The 23,882-nt window shown below is 37.6% G+C and overlaps 2 protein-coding genes across 32 annotated transcripts in view; one reads left to right on the top strand and one right to left on the bottom strand.

The window, feature by feature from the left end:
* Positions 1–13,419, top strand: part of LOC117962555 (formin-binding protein 1-like) — a 103,847-nt gene extending 90,428 nt beyond the window's left edge. For 20 of the 30 annotated variants that reach the window (XM_058987007.1, XM_058987008.1, XM_058987012.1 and 17 more), the window contains 5 exons: positions 2,311–2,420; positions 3,266–3,398; positions 4,697–4,821; positions 5,501–5,640; positions 6,241–9,361. In XM_058987007.1, coding sequence (XP_058842990.1) covers positions 2,311–2,420; positions 3,266–3,398; positions 4,697–4,821; positions 5,501–5,640; positions 6,241–6,419 — 687 coding nt within the window. In that variant the 3' untranslated portion in view covers positions 6,420–9,361. The other 10 variants (XM_058987003.1, XM_058987017.1, XM_058987027.1 and 7 more) reach the window with 2 other exon arrangements.
* A 318-nt stretch (positions 13,420–13,737) lies between these two features.
* LOC117396770 (torsin-1A-like) lies at positions 13,738–22,011 on the bottom strand. Of its 2 annotated transcripts, XM_033994953.3 has the most exons (6): positions 21,550–22,011; positions 21,047–21,270; positions 16,658–16,923; positions 16,379–16,554; positions 15,846–15,973; positions 13,738–14,950 (listed from the first exon to the last, which is right to left on the bottom strand). In XM_033994953.3, exons 2-6 carry the CDS (start codon positions 21,246–21,248, stop codon positions 14,706–14,708), a joined length of 1,017 nt encoding a protein of 338 aa, XP_033850844.3. In that variant the 5' UTR covers positions 21,249–21,270; positions 21,550–22,011; the 3' UTR covers positions 13,738–14,705. The 2 variants fall into 2 exon arrangements, with proteins under 2 accessions (XP_033850844.3, XP_033850845.3); XM_033994954.3 differs by lacking the exons at positions 21,047–21,270; positions 21,550–22,011 and adding an exon at positions 18,549–18,841.
* Positions 22,012–23,882: the final 1,871 nt, after the last annotated feature.

Raw genomic sequence — 23,882 nt, 5'->3', positions numbered from 1 at the left:
GGCAATTGTTCTGATTTAATTCAACTGTTTCGTGGTATCTTAGATTAATTATGTGTTGTCACAACTATTTATACAATAACCAAATACATACAATTAACAGTTTACTAATCAGTTATCTGTCGGTAATTTCTAAAAATACAATTTAGTTTAGAAAATGATCCAGATATTCTGAGAAGGAGCACTTCACTGAAAATACTGTCGCGACCTGTTATAAACGAAACTATAGATGTTTACAATGCAGGAATCCGTAGAATTCAGGCTCCCACTGAAACTTCTCTGAAGATGTGTATGAAGCCTGACTGGGCTGCAGAAACAGCTGAGCAATTGGCTAAAACAAAAAAACAGGTTAAAACTAAACAGTACAAAAAAATAATTTCTGGGACATTGATTTGCGTATATTTTAACAGGGAGGGAAGATATATACGAGTGAGCACCAACCCCTTATTCAATCTGTTATGTAGAAATTGGGATGTGTGTGTATTTGAATTATTATTATTGAACAATGCGTCGCGTATTACACACATTTCTTTCATGAAAAAACATCATTTAAATGCATGACTGGTAAGTGTTGGAGTGTCACACCCAGAAACGAGGGTAAGATCACTTTAAACTAGACTGTACTGTTACATGATGCTGCTGTGATAGTGTGACATTACGCAGTGATAAGCGGGTGGTTGTGTTTTGCGGATATTTAAACCTTTTCAGTCCAAGCAGTAAAAAAAAAAAAACTGAAATGTGAAGAAGCGCAATAGAAGAATTATCACGAACCGGATCAGTTTTGATGAGGTCTTAGCGTTCCAGAAACCAATACATCTGGATTTTATTCGAGGGTGGAAATGCTGCCAAAATTGAGTCTTAAAATAAAATCATTCGATTTTAAAATGCCTTTCCTCACCTTTATTAGCTTCACATTATGCCTGCTTCATCATTGTGTATAATTCTAATACACGCTCTGAAAGCTGTGCCATTACTGAAACTGTTCAACTGGCACGATGGTTGGCATTATAATTGGCCTCCACATCATTCACCTTTCTGTATAGGTTGGCTATCAGTGTAGCCTTTTCTGTTGTGCTATTAGCACCACCTTTTGGCCAAATAAAATTGCAGGACGTTGTTAATTTTTGCACATACAGAAATAAAATCTTACCAAACAGCATCTTTTGAATCAAGCTTTTTTTTTAAATATATAATATTAGATATCACAAAATCATATGTAATGAATCAAAAATCATTGTGGTTCAGTGTTGTCAAGCCTATCAACAATAAGAAAAAACAATATATAGAACTGAACACAGCAATGATGACAGAATAAGTAAAAGCAAGGTTAAAACGCAGTCATCCTCCAGTGGACCTGACTGTATATCATGAGCATTTTACTGAAGCAGCTATGTCTCTTCATCCGTGGCATAATGACTGTGTGTACGCGAATGACCCCTGAGTGTTTGAAAAATGCATTTAATAGGATTTCTGCTAATGCTCAGGGCTGAAGCTTGAGACTGAAAAGGTTTAATCCCGAATGTTTTCAGAGATCCGCTGTGTGAAAACTGCAGTATCCCCTTGGTTTTAAACAGTGCTTGTCTGTTGAATGAGTGTTTCATTAAGAAAATATATATATAATCCGCTTGGATCTGTCTAAAAGAAGACGTCCTTCGTATCAGAAAACACCATCTGTTCTGAGTCTCTTCACTCAGCTTAGAAATGATCTTACGAAGCAGCCTATTACAGTTTTTAGGTGCACTCGTGAAACATAGTTTCACAAAGGCTTCTTATAGAAATGTTTTTGTTTTATAACTATGACTTGTATAGCCACCTGTAACTTGACCTGAAACACATCATTAAACAGTCAGTTTAATTTTGAAATTGCACCACACACCGTGCATTAATATACTGTATAATATCAAAGGACACAAAGCAAATCACTTAACTTATCTTCAATCTCTCATTGAATACAGTGCTATTCCCCAGTTCATCACAAAGGTATATTTCGAATATTACTTGAAAAATACCTAGAAGTGTGGTTCTTTTGCCGCTAATTTTAGGCAAGCATAGTGAACAGCACTGTATTTAAGGTTAGTTTTTCTAAGCTGATGTATTAGCATTATCACCTTAAAATCTGGGGGTTTAATGCTTAGGCTGTATAAAGCATTGACAAAAGGTGGCTTTAGCAAAACAATACCTATTTATATTATAAAAGGGGGTGCTGCATTTAAACACAGTGTTCGATTGTTCGTGTTTTAATTCCTGTTAGATGTTCAAGTTCTAATTTATTGTATTTCTTTTCTCCTGCCGTTGCATTGCCTCTTTTCTTAGGGATCTGGGCCGGAAGATTTTAGCCACTTGCCCCCAGAACAGCGAAGAAAGAAACTGCAGCAAAAGATCGATGACTTTAATAAGGACATCCAGAAAGAGATGGACCAGAGGTAACCATTTTTTTATACTATTTGTCTATTTACTTTGTGTTGCATTGGCCTGTAGAAATGCTTAGAGTAGTACGAGCGTGGCAGAGACCAGTGAAGGATAATGAAAGCGCTGTAAAGTGCAGACCAGTATAACACACAAAGAAGATTTTAAAACCATCAGGGGAGCACAGGTTGTGGCTGTGTGAAGTCACCGGTCTGCACTAGAGTTTCCTGAGGGAGCGCTGCATTAGCTCCGACTCCCCAGTGGGTTCAGGAGCAAAAGCAGCAAGGGCTGTTTCGTGTCTTCATTGCGCTACAGCACACCCTGCTGGCCAGGCACCTGGTGAGCTCAAGCAGGCATCTGCAGGGCTTTGTCCTCCAGAGGCTGGCAGCTCGCTGGCATCCACTCTCGAGTGCTTGGGTGTAACTGGCTTGGCGGTGGGATCGGACGCCCACTGATCTGTTGTGGGAATTGCTGCAGTGAGGGAACGTAATTGGACATTATAAATTGGGGAGAAAAACAGGGGTAAAAAGTAACAAAAATAACAATGATAATTGTGCAATTATATACTGCTAACACTGCATACAATATCCCAAAAAAGTTATCATTATCACAGCTGTTGTTTATTCTGTTATTTGTTACTTTTTAAAGCTTCTAAGAAGGATAGTGGCACCATGCTTTACATGTAATCATAAGGCAAGGCTCATTACAATCACATCACAGCATTTTGCAATATCTGTGCTAGATCAAGAGAAATCACCTTGTTGTTCTTGTTTTTCTAGTTGTTCTAAGTGAATATAGTGTTTTAATCCTCAACAGTACTTCTCCAGCTAATCCGCTAGTTTATCTTTGGCTTCTATAATAGGGATGCTTTAACAAAAATGAAGGATGTCTACATAAAGAACCCCCAGATGGGAGATCCCAACAGCGTGGATCCTCGGCTAGCGGAGATCGGGCAGAATATAGAGAAGCTGCAGTTCGAGTCTCAGAAATTCGAGGTTGGCTCTTTTTATTATTTCTCATGATATACTTGGGGATTGTCTTTGGCAAGTGGATTCCCCCTGAGGAGAAATATAGCCATGTGCTGTACCATAGGTGTAGCATCATAAAATATGTTACGATAGATAGATAGATAGATAGATAGATAGATAGATAGATAGATAAGCACTTAACATTATAAACATTATAAAAATTGAGGTGCGGCTACCTTAGGTAAAGAACTCCTACATAGCAAGAAAAACAAACCAGAAATTGTATGGTGGTCCAGCTGAACACCCAGCTCGGAAATCGTGTTGAGAGAGACAGCTACGTTCTGCAGCTGTGCATTCGATAGCCTGTAACAGGGCAGGGTGTGGGAGAGTGTGGATAGTGTCATCTGGAGGCACTTGAAGAAGCAGCTGTGCAAGATCAATTCAGATTGCCCTTGCATCTTAGACATAATTCTTAGTAGCATGATTGCATCCTATATCATCCTCCCACCTGCCTTTATCTAAATACAGCATGGGCATGGGGTGTGCTGATCTCCATGTTAACAGATGGCAAACTTCAAGTCTCTACCCCATACATAGTTTTTAACGTGGTAATATAATTTATGGCTGACTTTCCAACGTGTTGGGAGGTGGGGGGATGTTTGTAAATATGTCCATATATATATATATATATATATATATATATATATATATATATATATATATACAGTTTTCTATAAACTTGTTAACATTGCTAAACTGAGAGTCTTTCAGCTTGAGATCCATCATGTAACAGATGTGAATCTGGATCCCAAAGAATGCATACCAATCACAGGAAAATAACCATTTCAAATTAGAGGTAATTGATCAACAGAAAAGCACTATGTTGAAAAAAAGCTAAAATGTTTTTGCTTCCAGGAAAATAGACTGAATTACTGGTGGTGTTGTTTTTAAAGTGTTTCATTGTTTTAAGGCTGCAGCTGATACAATATAGTATCTGTTTTGTATAGATAGTAGTTGTAATCTTTACCGTTTTTGGTATATGTTGAGAACTGCACCTCAAATTGTGATGAAAACATGGAACATGGACATTCCCCAGGCTAGTGAGGGTATTGGAGTATAGACCATGGTTACCTACTTATTCTGCCTTCTGTTTGGTTGGACTAAAAATGTTATCAAATGTTATCAATGTTTTCAAGAGGTTCTGGGCTCCTTTGAACAGATTGCGGTCTGCCAAGTCAGAATTGTGAGGTGGGTCGTTAATGACCAGAACTGAGTCTTTAAAAGGGCTCTTTGTTCCCATTCTGAGGTACCCCTTTGTTCTCCAGGGGTGGCTTGCTGAGGTAGAAGGAAGGCTGCCTGTGAAGAGTGAGCCTCCCCGGCAACAGAGTGCATTGTATGAGACTCAGAACAGCACCCCCGTCAACAACAACTGCGCACAGGACCGGGAGAGGTACAGTATAGACAGATAGCAAAGAGTCCCATTGAAACCAGCATCCGCAGGACTAGTAACTGGGAGCAAGAGCAGAGTAAAGTGCAATCAGGCCTAGTGAAAGTAAGGGAAAGCACTGTGAAGCTCAGAGAGCAATAGTAAAGCACATTACCAACCATGACAAACTATGGGGAATGTATAGTATAGCCATGGCAGTGCTAATATAATATCCTATTATGGTAGGCAATGAAATATTAGGAAATGTAGATTTTAATACTGCTGCATATTTTTGTAGGGAACAAATAGACAGCAAGACTATCATGCCCCCCAAAAATGTTCATGTCAGTAAGCCTTTAAAATAAAGGTTTTTACTGGTCTTCAGAGGATTATCACTGTCCCTTTCTGTTTTTACTGAAAATCTCTTTGCTTGCAACGCTATACAACGCTATGCATAAAAATGTTCTCTGCCTGGTACCAAAACACTTCCTTTGCAATAGGAAATGGTCTGAGTGCTGTTAGCCCATTGGAGCAGGTCTGACCTACACAACAACAGGAAGTGATTGAATATTCCAAAATGAATGCTCTTGACCAAAAAGGAAGAAATGAATGAGATGCAATGAGATTGACAGTACTGGAGACCTGCCAGCGCTGGTTTGCACAGTGCTGTTGCTATAGTTACTGTCTGTGTTCCTTCCTTGAGCAGCCCTGATGGCAGTTACACAGAAGAGCAGAGTTCTGAATCCCAGATCAAGGTCCCAACCACGGACTTCGATGACGAGTTTGACGACGAAGAACCACTCCCCACCATTGGAAACTGCAAAGCTCTCTACCCATTCGACGGTAGGCTTTGAGTGTTCTGTGTACAGAGTGCAGTGTACATTTCCACCTTAAATACTGTCATTCCCCTTGCACTTCTATATTTCTTTGTGCTTAACCATGCTTGGTTATGGTTACAGTTATAATATTTTATATGCAAATATTAGCACTGAGATTTGAAAAACCCATGAATAGTCTTTCAAAATACAAACAAAAATGCAAATGACCTTACAAACAAAGAAACAGTATTCTTGTACAGTGTGTTATTTTATTTCAGACCTAGTTTGCTTTGCATTTCTTTTTAGGAGCGATTACGAAAATGGTCATTTTTGTCTCTAAATACATTTCAAGCAGTGTTTAAAACCTTGGCTTCTGGCTGCAGCATTTTCTAGCGTCACTGCTAATAGCGTCACACGCCATATAGCCCTCCAAGACTTTAAATACAAAAACGTAGTCATCCCTAATACTTAACAACTCCTTTCTATGAGTTTACCAGTGACAGTTGCTGGTCATTTGTTAAAAAGATATATTTGGGTTTTTAAATGTCAGGAATAGTGGGATATGTTAGCACTGCACATGTTTAATATTGTGATTATTCATGGTGTTTGGTTTTCCTCTCATCAGGTCACAATGAAGGAACCCTCTCAGTCACTGAGGGAGAAACGCTGTACGTAATAGAGGAGGACAAAGGGGACGGCTGGACTCGGGTTCGAAGGAACGAGGATGAGGAGGGATACGTGCCCTCGTCGTACCTCGAAGTCTTTTTGGACAAAAATGGCAAAGGTGCAATGACTTACATTTAATCCATGTTGAAAGCAGGTAAAGGGCTTCCAAAGTGCTATCACTGGGCGATTTACAGTGCAGGAGGGACAGGGAGAGCGGCACAAAGTGCATTGCACAGGCTTGTTTGGGATCTGCAATGGGAGAAAACAAATAACCTTTCCCCAGGCTCTGCTAGGGCCTGCTTGTGTCTCGCTGCTGAACTGCTAGGCAACAATTAGCTGAGGGATTATCAGGGGGTACACTGGTGTATGGAAAGTACAGAGTGATTCAAAAGCAACGGACCATTAATCAGAACATTATTCAATCCTGGCACATGGTAATATCCACAAAGCTTTTTAACCACAGCGTGTGGCTTTGGCTTATCTGGATAATTTTCATGAAGGGCTGCACAACCAGCACTTTGCTCATAATTTACACACAGGAACCCTTAAATCCAAACATTCTTCAACACCTTCATTGACCGGTGCGTTCCTGTCTGCCATGACTGTCTATATAGAAAACTACAACGATACATTGACATTTATCTTCCTATGGTACGTTTTTATGATTCACTCTGAAGATCCTCAAGCTTTTGGGTCTACAGTAGATCTGAAAGCTGTTCCTGTGTTTCGTATACATCAGTGTTATCTACAATATCGTTTTTAAATATAAAGGCATTCAGCTCTGTAGTGCTGGCCACTGGGGGGGTGAATGCCTTTTTGGGAGAACCGAAGGTATTTGTTGAGCAGAAAACAGTCTAATATTTACATTTTGACTAGCCCTTTATAGTTACTCTCAATGTGGAAATCCCTATGTTCAGAATTCTAGTTCAGCTGTTTTTATCATTCAAGCGAAGTGGTGCCATAAATGACTAAACGGTAGTACACAGATACAGTATTTTATTTTAGAAACACAAAGAAATGAGCACATGCTTAATACTTTCATATGAGTCTCTTCATTTTAAATAGAAACAGGCCTTCACAGTTAAAGGAAGCCTTTGTTTTCAGTTTAACTGTAAAATAAATAAATCAGCTGAATAAGGAGGGAGTGCCATATTGTATTGATTAATCAAGGCTTAGATCCACCACTGTTTTACATGAATTAAATTAACCTTTCAATGTCTGTCAGTTATAAATAAATACCTTTATGAATCAGTACAAAGCAGGACTAAACATTAATCCTTTTTCTCCCAGTAGTTTATTGTTATTTGCTTGCGCGTAAAAGAAAATATTTTTTTAACAGCAAATAAAAATTTCAGCTACCTTCATTTTTTAAAGTGATTTGATTTTGTAATGCAAAATTTTAAATAGTGTGCAATTGTTAGTTGATTTTATTGCAAATACTGTTTTACTATGAAAGGCCTTGAATGAACTCCCTTTTACTGGTCAAACTCCAAACCAGATTTGAGATTTGCGTTTTGAAATCTGTCTGGTTTTCCCTCTGCAAACAAGACAACAAGAGCTTTGAGCAAGGATAACATTTCAACAACTTTACCGCATACCTGTCAGTGCATGTGCTGTTCGGTCTTGCGACACGTTCTCTCTGTGCGCATGTCATTCTTAAAACTGTCATATATGAAAAAAGTTCAACATTTTACATGCACAATATTAAACATTTACACAAGGCAACACATGCTGTTATGTTTTATCATGGGTACATATTTAGCTGTAGGTTTGTATGTATATATGTGTGTATGTGTGTGTGTGTATTTGTATATATATATATATACAAACATATATATGTAATTCAAAAGGACGTACACCCCAGTCGTAAGGCGTAACAAGTTTTTTCATAAGGAATTTAAATGTTTTTCATTGCAAAATACAAATCTCTGAAATTGTATTTAATTCCAGACTATTTTACAACCTTCTGGACAACTTTACATTTAATTGGTCCATTAACAAAAATATAGAGCCAGCTATCAGTGCCATTGTGAACTAGGGGCTATGAAAGACCTGGAATGCAAATAGAGACATTATCTGGTTCTTCACTAAAAAAAAAGAAGTGTGGTTGATCTTACATTCTGTTTAATTCAAAACCATTCGATAAATTCAGTAGCAGAGGAACCCTGAGAAATATGTCTAGCATTGTGGTGTTTATTACGCTGGCTGCATGGAAATGTATATTCCCTCAGTAACCAGGCATAAATAGAGTGCTCTATAGCTGCAATCACAAGATAGACAGTGTCCATATGATATAATTGTAACACAGTGGCATTGTGTTAGCCTGATAGGTTTGGCATTATCTAATCAGAGGTATTTTGAAATAAGAACTTACTGCATACTGCTCCCCAGCAGGATTATTGGAAAAATGTGCAAATTCTGACTCTTTTTAGCTCAAGCAGAATTTGCATAACCCATATAGAAACAGCTCTGTAAAGGAATTGTTTCCCATTGAAGTGGTTCCTGGGCTTGCTGAGACACAGTCTGGTTAATACAGGAATAGCACAGCCTCCTGACCAGCACACAAGACTATATTCTTGTGTGATGTGCATGCTGGTGTGTCGATGCATTGTGAGGTATGGTGTAATGTTCTGTGTGAATCCTGGTGTGCCGATGCATTGTGAGGTATGGTATAATGTTCTATGAAGCTGCTTATCCAGTATGATAATGGCATGCAGTTTGATCAAAGCATGTTTAAACTTGGTTTAAATATTTCTTATTCAGCAGTGCATTTAGAGAAATAAAATTGATTTAAACCAGAGTCAAATATCAAAAACATGTTTTTATTGTTTTGTTTTTAATGCTGCATAACATAAGGACTGGGCAATACATATATACATATATATATATATATGAATATAACTGAATGAATAACTGTAATTTGAACACCATAGGAAAGAGTGCCTCTACTGGTCACAAATTGTAGTGCAACTGTTTTAAAGGCAATGTGAGAGTTTTGGAGCCCAGCCTTGTATGAGAGTGTGTTTGCATCCTATCTAACCGTGGTTGTCTGTTTTTTTTTGTTTGTTTTTTTCTTTAAATTGCAGATTCCTAATTGTGTGGGGCTGGTGCAGGAATCACAGGGCAAGCTGCTTCTGGAGAAACCCGTCCTCCGTCTAAAACTAAAATCAGAGACAAAAGATAAAGGAGACCTGAGCGTGTTGAATCTAAATACACCCAAAACAAATAAAAAGAATACAACAAAAAACCAAACAGATCGAAACCAAACTCAATTTAGGCACCACAGCGTAGGAATTTGACCCCTTGCTTATTTTGTGTTGTTTTGTTTTTGCCAGGGCATGCTTCTTGTTCATATCTGTGTCTGCAATGGCAATTTCCTAATGCATGAAGCTATGACAAAAGCTGCCAGATAAAAGCGATCTCCTCCAACCGTGTTGTCTACCAGAACTGTGTACCACAGGATCAGAAATATGAACCCTAGTACATTACTTCACTTGTGTTATGAAGCCAAGTCTAACCTACCTTGATAGCAGATTCACAGGGTACGTATTCTTAGATTGCTGTGCTAGAAAAACGAAATGCAAAGGGCCCAACAGACCCATTAGCAAAGCATTAGAAACTGGGGATAGCTTTCACTCTGAGAGCTTAAACTGAGTCATAATGGAAAGTAATCAATAAAAGAATCATGGACTGTAGGAAAGATGTTCTGTTAATCTGCACAAGGAAGCATACCATCAAGTATACAGGTAAATCAAACTTCATATAGAAATTAGTTTATATAATATAATCAGTAGACTACTTCATTCAAATCAGTTCTAGTTCAATATGCTATTAGCTATTAATTCATTCAGCACTAAGTACCTTTACAGAAAGACTACCCTGGATTAACTAATTGCATAATTTCAGTGTCTACCCTTAAAAAGAAATAAATATAGCCATCTTAGAACAGTATACTGCGTTAGCTTACTGGTCTGCTATTTTGAGTGTAGTTATTAACTTTCGTTTGCTCTGTACATGTAGCAGGTTATTCAGTTACAGCTGTCAGAAATAGACAGTGTGCTTTGCTTGTATTTTCTGGCCCTGTGGTACATTCTAAGGTGTCTGCAGCACTCTCCTTTACCCAAGCCAAGATTCTCAGCCGTGCATTTTTTTTGGTTTGTCCTAATTTTGCATTTTGTTTCTTAGCCTGCATGCTCGCCCTGTCACCCTGCCTGTGCCAACCTTACCAGGAAAGGGGTCGTTACAGACTCCACACGATTTTTTTTTTTTTTTAAACTGTTGCCTGTACATTTTTGTTACATTTTAATTTGTGATTTATTTTGCATTAGCACCTGTAACCTTGAATTTCAAAAGCACTCCCTTTTTTTTTAACCATTTTATTACCTATTGAGGAAACGTGTTTCAGGGTTTCATCTATAGTATGTGTATTTAATATATATAAGATATATACATTGAGGAGATATTACCTTTTAAAAGAAATAGTCCCTGCCAAACTCATAACAGTGTTACATACATATTTTTATTACCTCAAATTCTAATTCCTCATTAATTTGGCGTGGAAAACAGAATCTCCTTTTTAACCTAGTAATGTTTAACTGCTGTGGCGCCAGTGTATCTTTGTAAGCTCTTTAGCGATTGCTGTTGCTTTACAGGATAGTGTAATTTTTTGATGTCCAAGCGTCATGTGTAAGGCAGAATAGTAACAAAGTGAACTGGGCAATTGATTTCACTTGATTAGCAACAAGCTTTAATTGTTTTATCAGATGCTAGCATATTTTCCTATGTGTGAGTTCATGAGTAACTTGACAATTTCTGCTGTTTTTTTTTTTTTTTTTTCAATCACACTTTTTTATGAAGACAGGAAAAAAAATGTCGTAATTCGTAGAAGGGGACAGTATATTATTGTCGGCCCAATGTAAGTCAATGTCACTATACGGGGGAGTCTACTGGTGTAAAATGCCATTTAAATAGACCTATCTCAGAATGGTATATTCTTTTGCCTCCACTGGGTGGTGTAGTTGCACCGAAGTCTTTTTGTGGAAAAGCACACCTCCTGGTGTAAAATGCAAGTTGTCCGAGCGAGTGTTGGCATGTGATGGTGATTGTTTTTCTTAAATAATGTTCCACACCTTTACTCTGTTCCTCAACCAAAGCTGCACTGCCACTTAAATCTGGGGCCAAGATGAAGCTTTGTAGTTTATTAAAATAAAGTTACTGATAGATTAAGTTAAATCGCTTACTGATACAACAAACAACTTAGGTGTACTTCAGAGGTGGAAACATTCTTGATTAATCATAAAGCACTGTATAGATGGTCACTGAAAACCGCATTGGCACCTTACAGAGTGGGAGAGTAAAAGTGACCTGTATATTTGTATACAAGGTTTAAAAGTGATAGAACTTCTAGTAGTTCATCAGCTGTGATCAGATTCTTGTTCTCTGATTCCTGTTTTTTGCATTCACTAGCCTTGGCTTTAAGTTCTTCTGTAGATGGTTCCTCTCTAAAACTAGTAAAAAACTTCAGACAGAATAGACTAGAGGTTTCTTTTACCAGAAGGAGATATTTGATCAGATTATAGGCAAGAAGTAGTGTGGAATAAAACAAAACAAAACCTGTAATAGCTGGATGGATGTGCCGGTAATCCTGTTTAAAAATGCATGTGAGATGAAGCTCTCAAAGTTTGCCTGATACTATGAAAAACAAAACAAAAAATCCCACGAAAGATGTAAAGTTATATTTTTAAAGAGTGTAACTGTTTTGTTTTGCTTATGTCAGCCACATGATGTTTTAATGTTTTTTGCACTTTTCTGTTGTTGTTTGTGTTTCATTGGAATGCTTGTGTGTCAAAAGCACTGAGAATATCCATCATAATTTACAGGATACTTTACATGTGTTGTTTACTGTGCCAATTAAAAGATTTCCAGCATTTGTTATTTTACTAGTGCACGTAAATGCCTACTTTATGATAGGGGAGGTTGAGGAGAAAGGCTGGGAAGGTCTGCACTGTTCAGCCTCCTAAATATCAAGCAGTCCGTTTTGGTCTGGTAAATAATAAATTAGTAAGAACTTTTAGTATCTTACCGGTGGTGTCAGTTCTGGTGCCTTTGCCAAACTTGAGCATAACAGATCTGCCATACTATGGTTAAGATGGAAGAAATTTCTCAAAAACCTACAGCACCATCATGTGTGTTGTCCTCCTTTCAGCCCTTCTCCATGAAACAGAAATTCATGCAAGTGTATTTTCAAACGAATTGCTCTATGTGCCCTCTGCTGAGATTACTGCAATGTCTAGATAACCTAGTGGTTACTTACTGCAAGTACAGGAAGTAGTCAAACATGGAAAGGTAAAAAGTATCATTGAGCTAGCCAAGTACATTGCAAAACTACTTCATTTAGCTTCTTGGTTTCACCTCCCTATAAGATTTGTTGTGAATAAATCACAACAATGAGGACTGTTCTAAAATGATTCCAGCATAGGAAATCGAAATATTCTAGGAAAAGGAGAATAGTACAAGTTCCATTGAATTCCCTTTCTAAACCTTTTTTTTTTTTTTACTTTTGAAAATACACCAGCATGTTATTCTACAAGAACACAGCAACATAACTACAGTTCAAATGTAGTTAATTAATTAGCAGTTCAATGAGTACAAAATAACTAAGCATGTAGTTACAGTTCCACTGCACTAAAACTAATAGCTAAGGTTGAACTGCACTAGTTGCTGATTATATTACAGCCACTTTGAAAGATGTGTGCTCTGAATGTGTGTATTTAACTTTTACCACTGTGTACAGTACACCTTGACTTGTAATGTATCTTTCACCTATAGTGTAAGTAAAACCTTGTACTATCAAACAGTACAGTAGGTGTCATTATTGTGATATATATATATATATATATATATATATATTCCTATTGTATAATACACTCACTGCATGAATTTCTGTATCATAGAGGAGTCTTGATTTAAAAAAACAAAATGTTCACATTGCCTCGCTCTGTTCTTTACTCTTCTAAATTCTGCCATCACAAACGCAGACGCCTGGTTATTCAAATGTTATAGTTCCCTCTGCTTTTCATACATTGCATTGTTAATGACTGCATTTATTTGCAAACAAAATAAAATATATAAAAATATATATGTTGTTCACTTATAAGTGTTTGCCTTTTTTCATGTATTATTGCTCAGTAAATGAACAAGTGGCATCTATTTGCCAATCACTATCATTGAGATTCGGTTAGTACAAGTGCTGGTCAACTAGCTTACAGAAACCTTTATAATACCTAGCAAGGACAAGTCTAAATGTAACAAAATAGATAGATCACAAAATTAACAGGCGAGCTTTGCACACCAGTGGTATTATACCGACCTGACATATACATGTTCAATATTTGAAAATCAACTAAAAAAAAAATACTTGCCTTCAAGTAAAGATGAAACATGACACAGTAGAAAATTGTTTTTTAAAACAATTATATATTTTTACAAAATACATCAGCTTTTTCTTGGCTGTCAGAGTAAATTTCTGTTTACAATGTACAAGGCAGCAACATTAAGACTTATAAAACTTTGTAACAGGGTGTTATAAATGAAATCAGAGTGTGTCATTTTACAATCTAGCACCCTCCACTTCCATCTCACAAGAGGATAACATTGCTAACATTACTATACCAGATGCAGCCAATAGAAGTACATTGGAAGCTGTGCCGATTCAAAGACACTGTGCAGGTAACCTCTACCGTTTCTAGTTACTAAATACTGATATGTTTATACAGCCTCTAAACTAAAATGGTATTTTTTTATTGAAACCTTAAATGACTATTTTACATGCGGCAATTCAGTAGTAAAAAATGTTAGTGTACAAATAGAAGTTGACAATTTGAGTGGTTGTTTTTAAACTCAAGTTTATAAGACACTTCTTGTTGCTGTAATGCAAAAATGAATTGTTTTACAATGCAAACTGAGCTCTCCGTGATAGATCTCTGCTGTGCTCATTCATTAGTCCCTGATCAGGAAAATAGAAAATGTACATCTGTATAGATTATTATTTTTTTTTTTAAATCATAAAGCCTAACCCAAATTTCTGCACATAATTAATCATTAAAGACATTCATCATTTAATACAATATTATATTGATCCAGGACACATCATTGTATCAAATGAATACTGCTGGCTGGTTGATTCGTATCCTTCATATTCATTTTGAATTTAATTGTCCCAGATAGTGCACCAAAGATGCAACGTCTCATTTAAAAATGCAGTCCTGTTTCTATCAAGATTTTACAGTAGGGTGATTTAATTGGACTTTCTCAAGGCATACAGAGTCATTGGCAGAGTTGAACCCAGGACCTCCTGGTAATCACAAGGCTACACTGCCAACCCAGTTTAAATTAAGAGTCCTTCCCTCCATTTATTTGTAAACACTACAAGTGATAATCTAGCTTCTTCTCCACGGTTTTGCAGCCTTTGTCTGAAAATATCTTCTCTTCTTTGGGGAAGTAGGTCATTTCTTCAACCACAGCATTGACTATATCCTCGTCTAGCTTCTTGTTGCGGGACTTCAGCTCTTCCTTCACACACATTCGGACGTGTTTGATCTCCAGAGGCAGGAAAGGGACGAAGAAATCCACCAGGTTCTTGTCAATTAGACTGGTGTGCCAGAACCCACCTGAAAACAGCAGAGATTAGAGAAAGTATGAATACAAGACTAGACTCACAAGAGGAGCGTTCAGACTACGGACTGATTTCAGTCTTAATATCTCGGGCCCTACCAAATCCACGGTCCATTTTTGTAAATTGCATGGTCATAACATTTAAATCTTGAATTTCACGGTCTCAGCTATTTCCGTCTTAAATTTCATAGTGGCGTAAAAAAGCATGAACATGTATTTAAAAAAAGCAAAATAAACATTTAAAGCCATGTTACAAAAGCATGTCACTAACAACGTTGCTTAAGTCAGTGGCTGAATGTGAGCATGAAGCATCCTGCAACTGTTTCTTTATTCATTCCCTGTCTCTGCGGTGTCTTTGTCTTTGATGGCTCTAGTCTGAGTCAAAATGGCGCTGGATCATTGCTCGACGTATGTGATCCAACTAAACACTGCAGGTGGTACAATAGAGTTTGCCACTATCACCATGTAGAACTTGGCTTCCAAATTAATTTACACATTCCGCTGCAGTAATTATTGTAGAATATTTGGATTTATTTTGGACATGCATTTTACAAAATTCACCTGCCTAACGGTACCAGTTGAGATCTCTAGGATACTAAAATAAAATAAGTTCCCTCCAAATACCTGAATAGACTAGCATAGCCACAAGGGGGAGGCATGTAACCACTAATAAGCCATTATGATATTTATTTTTGTAATCAAAATGTATGCAACAATTGTGGAGTGTGTCATAAAATCTGAAGCCATCAGTGGCTTAATCACATGAGAAGTGAAGTTTCATGTTCCAAAGTATCAAACACCTTTGCATATTATATAGTGACTCTAGGCCTTTACTGCCTCTGCACGCCGATACGAATAGAAGTGGGTATAGTGGTAAAGTGAGTGGCATACTTTTCTTGTTGTTAAAGACTTCCAGTGACACGGCTGTCTCCAGGTCTTTCAGCTGGATTTCTTCCCTTTTCTTGCCTTCATTCCAGAAATCCAGAGCCACTTTGGTAATCTTCTCTCCACCTGCATTGCTGTTGGATTTAAAAAAAAAAAATCAATCAACAGATCTACAGAATATGCATATTTGTATGTATTTGCAGGTTCACAAAACTGGAAACAGACTGAAGGAAAAATGAGCATGCATCTGAGCACAGTTAACATGACATTACAATCAGTGTTCTGCAAAGACCGCCAAAAAACATTGGTGTAGAAACTAGTCATTAATTTCCTTTATAACAGAGAATCCATATCCTTCATGTTAGCCCCCACCTATTAAAGCCCCACATCATGCTTTCTTTGCAAGACATAGAAAATCTTAGCTTTACACATGCTGTTCCACCCTACAGGTTTTACTGAAAATGTGACAGGTAGGTGAATTGCTGATTTAAAGAGACCCTGATATCTGTGGATCAAAGAGGAGGAGATGGCCCGATTACCTGAGGAATATGAAAATGGCTTGCCGGTAGGACACCCCATCCATGGTCTCATAATAATCCAAGAACGGTTTGATACTGTCAATAAGGCCCGGGTGCATTTTGTCCATTTCATCAAATATAAACAGGGATCGCGCACAGCTGGACACGTTCCCTCGCACCCACTGCTGCAGCTGGTCCTACAAAGGAAGAAAAAAAAAAAGCACATTTAGACTTGGGCCATAAACACCTCATCTCATTACAAAAAGCTATGCCTCTCCAGCTTACTCGGGTTGTATTTACCTTGTAGGAGTCAATGTGGTCAGCGTGGGGAAAGTGAGCAGTGGAGACAAACTGGTGCACAAAGCCACTCTTCATGCCTTTCCTGTAGAGGTGTTCAGCTATCATCTGGCTGACCAAGTTCTTGCCTGTTCCTGTCCAGCCATGGAGGGACAGGACCAGAGGCTTCTTGGGCTTTTTGTTGTTGACAAAGCCGGTCACTGCTTTCAGGATAACCTGGGTAGCCAGGTGCTGCCCAAACAGCTTCCCTTCTAGGGTCTCCTTTAACCCTGAAAAAAAACAGCATTGAAGAGATGTCAGTAACATTCTGGATTAAAATAATCTCCTACATCCACAGCATTTATAATAGCATAAAAACAAAATCTACAGTTTTACCCAGCAATTGACAGGGCGTGTAGTACCTTCCAGGTAATAAATTCATGGTGGGTCACAGACGGTTACTATCAGTTACAATACGTACTAGCAGTAACTGAATTTCATTGAAATCAAAAGAAAGCAAACAGATACAGTATTATGCCACTCAATTACAACAGATGCACTCACTGACCCATGCACTCAGGCACACTTTCACTTGAGATTGAACACAATTCGTTTTGAAATTAACTGGATGACTGCATGCCTTCCCTTACACCCTAATGCTGGTAGTCTATGCTCGTCTTTAACTATGATAATTTCCCAATGACAGAATGCCTTTTACCTACATATAGCTATGGCCAAAAGTTTTGCATTCATTTTGCTTCAGAAAGTTGAATGAAACCCACTGAATAGTTACGTTAACATACTGAATTGCATAACGCTTTATAGTCTTCCATATACTGAACGAAAAACTGACAAATAAAAAATGTGACATTTTGAAATCTAACATGAAATACTGTATTATTATTATGGCTTCCAGTAGACTTCTGCAATATCATTTTGTAGTTTATTTGATTACATGATGTTAAATAACATACGGGTGTTAAGGTTCAAATTGCAAGTGAATTTAATGAATACTAATAACGTAAATTAAGTCAATATTAAATAATCTTAAATCTAATTATTTTGGATAATTCAGGAACAGTGAATTAAACTGTGTAGATATTGAACTGCAAAAAATAAAGTATTTTTAAGGAAAAGGTGTTTCTAAACACCCTGAACTGTGGGTGTTATCGAGTGACTTGAGACATTTTGTTTGAAAGTGGTCGGGGTGAGTCAAATATGGGTCAAAGGCCATGTATAATAATCTTGACGTATATGCCATTTTGACGTCACTATCACAGTATTATGACTTTTTTCGAATGGCTCAGGATGCAAATACACACACATTATATTATATACACACATATATTGGTCTCAGTCCGAAAATTCAATGTAATACAACACTTTTGGCCTTAGCTGTATACATTGTTAATTTGCAAACATTTCCATCTGAAACCTGCAAGCAATGTTGAAGTATCACTCCACGTGGAACATGTAGACTGACTGTTTACCCCCTCAAAGTGAGAGGAGTCTGTTAATGAGCAAAAAAAATACTGCACAAAAGAAACATTGCAAAGAATGTAACATAAGTAACTTATTGCAGTAGCGTTCATATCTACTTTCCAAATAAAGACTACTGATCTTAAATGGTATCATACACAGTGTGTAGCTTTGGTAAAATGTAAACATTTGCTGAAACACAGGCAGATAAAGCCATTTAAATAAATCGATCAATAACAATAAACGTCGTGTACGTCTCTGTCCATTTTAACCGCTTACTCCAGGTCGCGGTGAGCCGGAGCCTAACCCGGCATACAGACGACACCCTGGACGGGACGCGTGTCCATCGCACGCTTCCCTATTTAACAATTACAGCTCGTAGTTATACACCTCACCACCAAAAGCCGAATGAAAAAATAAAATAAAAATAACTTACCCGTGCTATTAAATGCTATCCAGTTGTCGTCGCAATTTTCTATAAAATAATGAACAATTTTTCGGCCGAGCGGGAATAGCCCAGCACCTACCCCGAGTAAAACGGTGGTAGTAAATGGCTCAAATGCATTGGCAATTTGCACACACGACAGCAAACACAAAGGGGTTAGCAGGCGCATTACTCTCATCGTACTGTTTTTAAAGTGAGGCGTTTGTGGTTTTTAAAAGCAGGCTTAAATAACACCAGTACAAGGAAGAAACGGTAAAACCTCACATCCGTATTACGCTAGCATTGTAACAAAACTAAGGCACCAGACTCAATTGCGCTTTTACTCGGATAACGTAGTCACATTGTATAATTTTTAAAAGGTAGGTGTGTGTGTGTGTGTGTAATATATATATATATATATATATATATATATATATATATATATATATATATATATATATATTTTTTTTTTTTTTTTTTTTTTTTAAGCGGCATTGTGTTGTATTTTTAGGACCTTATGATCAGACCTGTTCTGGTAATTTATAAATACATAACCTTTGTTGGAACAAATACGTCTAATTATATAATACAACCACCACATTTTTCTCCACTCAAATTGTTATACACTCCGGTTTAATTGTTAGCTCCGAACTGCATGGTTAGCCTTAAACAATAAATAAATAAAAAAAAAAAGCTTTGGTATTTATGATTTTGTACGCCACCTAATAATATTTGTACTTCTACTATCCCTTGCTAGCTCCACCTACCCTTGACGACTTCCTTTTTTTGTCAAAAGGCTTGTAAAAAGCCTGTTGCTGCCACAGTAAAGTAATTAATCTAATCTTTGTTTATGTCCCCAAAATGAACTAAATACGAATGTAGTAATTCTTACATCAACAACAAGCACATATACTGTATTTAGGGCAGCAGTGTGGAGTAGTGGTTAGGGCTCTGGACTTTTGACCAGAGGATCGTGAGTTCAATCCCCGGTTGGGGACACTGCTGCTGTATCCTTGAGCAAGGTACTTTACCTAGATTGCTTCAGTAAAAACCCAACTGTATAAATGGGTAATTGTATGTAAAAATAATGTGATATCTTGTAACAATTGTAAGTCGCCCTGGATCAGGGCGTCTGCTAAGAAATAAATAATAATTTATAACTTGAAAATAGTTGGTTATTTGCTTGCTTAGCACAAGAAATGATAAGATAACAGGAAGCAATAACTGGTTTTAATTCTACTGTATAACTTTTTTTTTTGGGGGGGGGGGGGGGTCTATCAAATGTCAATGCAAGGTTACATCAAATTTGAGAAAACCGTTTTAAAAGATAAACATTATTGGCTAGAGTTGAAACAAGCTCTATACGATTTAAACAGATGTGCAAATAATTAACAGAAGAACTGATTTCTCAATAGTATTTTTCAGAGTTTGTGCTAATCAATCCCAGACCCAGATGTCTTACACAATAGTGTATGTAGGTAAACTCCATATAGACAATCATTAACATATACTGAAGTAAGCATCCCTCACAAACTGCTTGTATTTTCATGTGACTCCCATAACATTACTTTACATGAATGGTCGCAGACAAAAGTATTGGCACACTGCGAAGGACATTCCAGAACTTATCTTTGTTTTCTTCAAGAATTCCACTTGACTTAGCCATATACTTTGGGTCATTGTTGTGTTGGAAGACAAACTGCCTGCCATGTAGTTTGTAGAATGCTTTGATACATGGCTGCATTCATTTGGTCTTCAATCACATGAATGTCTCCTATCCCTGAACTGTTAAAACACCCCCACATCATGATCAAACCACCTCCATGTTTAACTGTAGCTACACGCTTTTCTTCATTGAAGGCTTTCCCTTGTTCTCCAAACATACTACGGTCCATTTTTGGGGAAAAGCTATATTTTAGTCTTATTGGACCAGAGAATTTTGTTAGAATGCTTCAGATTCCTGTTAATATTTCTTGGCAAATTTTACAAAGTTTGTTTCATGAATTCTCTTTAAAAAGTGGTTTGCAGCTCTGAGGTCTATGTGCATACAACCCTTCTGTGTTCAGGTCAATTTGAAATTGCTGTATGTTAAACTACCAGCAATTGTATATTTTGGTCTGTCATAATTAGTGACTAATGTTCACTAAATGTTTGTATTTAACATGTTTTTCTTGAATTACATTAAGTGCAGGGTGCCGATACTTTTGTCTGCCACTGTAACTATGTTTCCAACATAAATCAGGCAGAATTACGTACACAACACACACTACACACTACTGTGGATTATTACACAATTGTCCTGTAGTACCTTGCTCCACGACATTGCATTGTACTCTATACTGTAGCAGAATGCAGGTCTTATTGACAGTCCAGTTTGTTTCCCCAATTATAGCTGTAGGGAGATCTGGTCACTGTAGACCCAACACAGGTTAGTTCCTGCTGTACATAAATTACACACTACAGCTGTTATACTACAGGCAGCAAAATGAATTAAAAATCGGCCACCTTACCTGTGCTGTTCATGGCGATCCATTCCTCCTGGCAGCACTCGTGAATACTACACAGCATGTTTGGGTAAATGGCAAGTAACCCAGTAAGGGCTGCAGCCATCCCAACTGCAATGCTGGTACTGATGGGTTCAATGGCATTCCCCGTCGACACGCAAAACAAGGCGAATGCGATATACAATGCTGGGCGCTGGTGGAGTCTCATTGCAATTTCGGAGTTTTCTTAACTGTGAGAAAGACAACAAAAAAAAACTGAATACCAAATTACAAAATAGCTGCAGTATACCGTGTACCGTTCTGAACACAAGACCGACCTCACCTTACTGTGTATGGCTAGTTAAATACAGATTTACGAAACCTTTAGGGACATTTTTTAAAATGTTGTTTTGTTAATCGTTTTGTTTATACATAGTTACAAAAGTTTATATATATAGCTAATTGGCATAAAGGAACATACATACATACATTATGTTTTTAACATACCGGTGTTAGTTCGACTTACTTACCTAGATTTGCACTACACTAGTAGTGCTGATGTTGGTTGCTACGGTAGTTTGTCGAAGGTAACATAAATAACGTTAGCTAAGATTTTCAACGGTCGTGTCCAGAAAGCAGTTTCACATTCTAGTTTAATGAAAATAATGAATACGCTAGACTGAAATAAACGCTCCCTAACCGCACTTTACTTTACTTTAAATCTTGTCCGGGTACTTGGTTCACATTGACTTCCTGAATGTCACTTCCTTACATGGTCGCCATGTCTTTGCGGGGCAGAATTTAAAAAAAAAAAAAAAAATGTAAAAAATGAGCCACTAGATGTCTCTAGAGTGCTAATTATACGCTGTGTTCAACAGTAACAAACACTTGGAACGCCTTCAAATATTTCAAGTGAAGCATTTTTCTTCTCTTTTTATAATTATCATGAAAGGCTTTGGTGAGCAAGACATTTGCTTCACCCCTCCGCCTATAATTACTTCCTTCTCCTGGGTGAGATTAGATCTCATTATTTCAGAGTTTTGTAACAGCGCACAGATTTGCAGCAGCTGATATACAGAATTAAGATCCTGAGATAACTACATACCGCCCCCCCGCCCCCACGGCGACTCCTGCTGGAGGAGACCAATATTGCATGACAAAAATGAATACATTTCACCTTACTTGCACCCATTTTTCTAATCTGAACACAGACGATTTATGAGTTTATTAAAGAACATTTATTTTACAAAGGACGACAATGCCCTTCCCAAATGACCTTAATGGCAATTCTTCAGGGTAATACACTGATGAATCCCTAATCCTTGTTTTATTAGGATACAAAGCTACGGTAGTAAATGTTGTCTTAAAACACATTGACAGATCAGTCAATCAGTCTCAATTACTCGCACACCACTGGGATAAAGCTTAGAATAATTCCAGCTGATAGCATCTGGTTCCCTGAAAATGAGAGCAACTTCTTGTACATGTATAGCTTGAGTTCAGAACAACACAGAGAACCCCAGTACAAATAAACTGCCTATCGCTAACATTGTCTGGACATCACAGAATCCTTTGTGAGCCAATAAAAGCATCAGAGTGCAGTTTGCATTACAAGCCAGGGCATGAAAAGCCTATTAAACAGTACACTTTCATTTCAGAAAAGACTGTTTTATAATTACAGGATAACAAAGCTTGTGATTCCACCTTTATTTTATTACTCTAAACAGGCTTTCAAATTTCCTGATTAAATAAAATAGCAATGCATTTCAATTGCTGTGGGTGTGCAGTTCTCTAATATTGTACTGACATGCAACCTGATGTTGTAATTTCCCAAAGCAAATCCAGAAAATGAAGCTGGTTCTTTAAATCTGAGGTATTTTAACATTCTTATGCTAAGTACTGCTGACTTGCTTTAAAACTGGTGTTTGGAGCCAAGATCCCTGCCAACTAAGGGTTCAGCAAGAGTACCACTGAAACAAACAGTGTGAATTGAACGTGGAGTAGCCCAAGACCAGTTAGGAGGAATTGGAGGAATCAGAATTCAGTTAAACCAGAGGAACACAGCAGGCCATGCAGTTTGATTCAGATGTACAAGATGGGACACAAAAATAGGATTGAGAGATACGTGAACTTTACTCAGTGTTCTTCAGTTCTAGTTACCACTCAGCCTGACTGGTATTTTCTTTAATACATCAAAACAGAACTTGGTTGGTGAACAGGGCCAGGTATTTCAACTGAATCAAATGGTCGGGTGCTGGAATCACTGCAGACTGAAATCTCGGATTTGGGATACGTGACCATTCCTTCAGGGAATTTGGAGGTGGAACTCTGCAGAAAAGTCTCCAGAATCCTCACAAACCATTTCTCACACATTAAAGGGTTGCTTTTGGGGGCAATTACTGTTTGTCTGAAAGTTAACCAAACTCAACACTATCCTTAGAGTGTGATTTTAGACTGTGAGTTGGGCTTGGGGAAGGGGGTGGGGGGGTGGGGGGGTGGGGGGTGACCAGACAATAAATATTCTCCAGCTGTGCTTCTGCTCTCCATCCTTATCAGGTTTCTGAGGTAAAAGGTCAAAGGGTGCTAGATATAACAACTGACCCCAAGAAAAAATTAGCATCACCACTAATAAGATATAACTGTTTGAATTAAACTGGGTTATCTAGGAGTGTACTGTACTGTGACTATATCGATAAACTATATACTGATATAGTATGTGATTATTATTTTGTTGTGTAATCATTCCTATGACTCATATGGAATAAATGATGGATAAAAAACAGCAGCAGAGATGGGATTTGAACCCAGTATCTCCAGACTTGGTGTCCTCTATCCTAATCATTATTGAACAAAATGCCTTCTG

The sequence above is a fragment of the Acipenser ruthenus genome, chromosome 15, assembly GCF_902713425.1.
Source record: "Acipenser ruthenus chromosome 15, fAciRut3.2 maternal haplotype, whole genome shotgun sequence".
NCBI classification, from domain to species: Eukaryota; Metazoa; Chordata; class Actinopteri; order Acipenseriformes; family Acipenseridae; genus Acipenser; species Acipenser ruthenus.
This window is presented reverse-complemented; position numbering and strand designations above follow the sequence as displayed.

Coding starts and splice junctions, on each gene's coding strand:
- LOC117396770 (XM_033994953.3), bottom strand. CDS start 21,248: ATGAGACTCCACCAGCGCCCAGCATTGTATATCGCATTCGCCTTGTTT. Junction 16,555..16,657: donor ACCACATTGACTCCTACAAG/GTAAATACAACC, acceptor CTTCCTTTGTAG/GACCAGCTGCAGCAGTGGGT. Junction 14,951..15,845: donor AGTCTTTAACAACAAGAAAA/GTATGCCACTCA, acceptor TGCTGTTTTCAG/GTGGGTTCTGGCACACCAGT.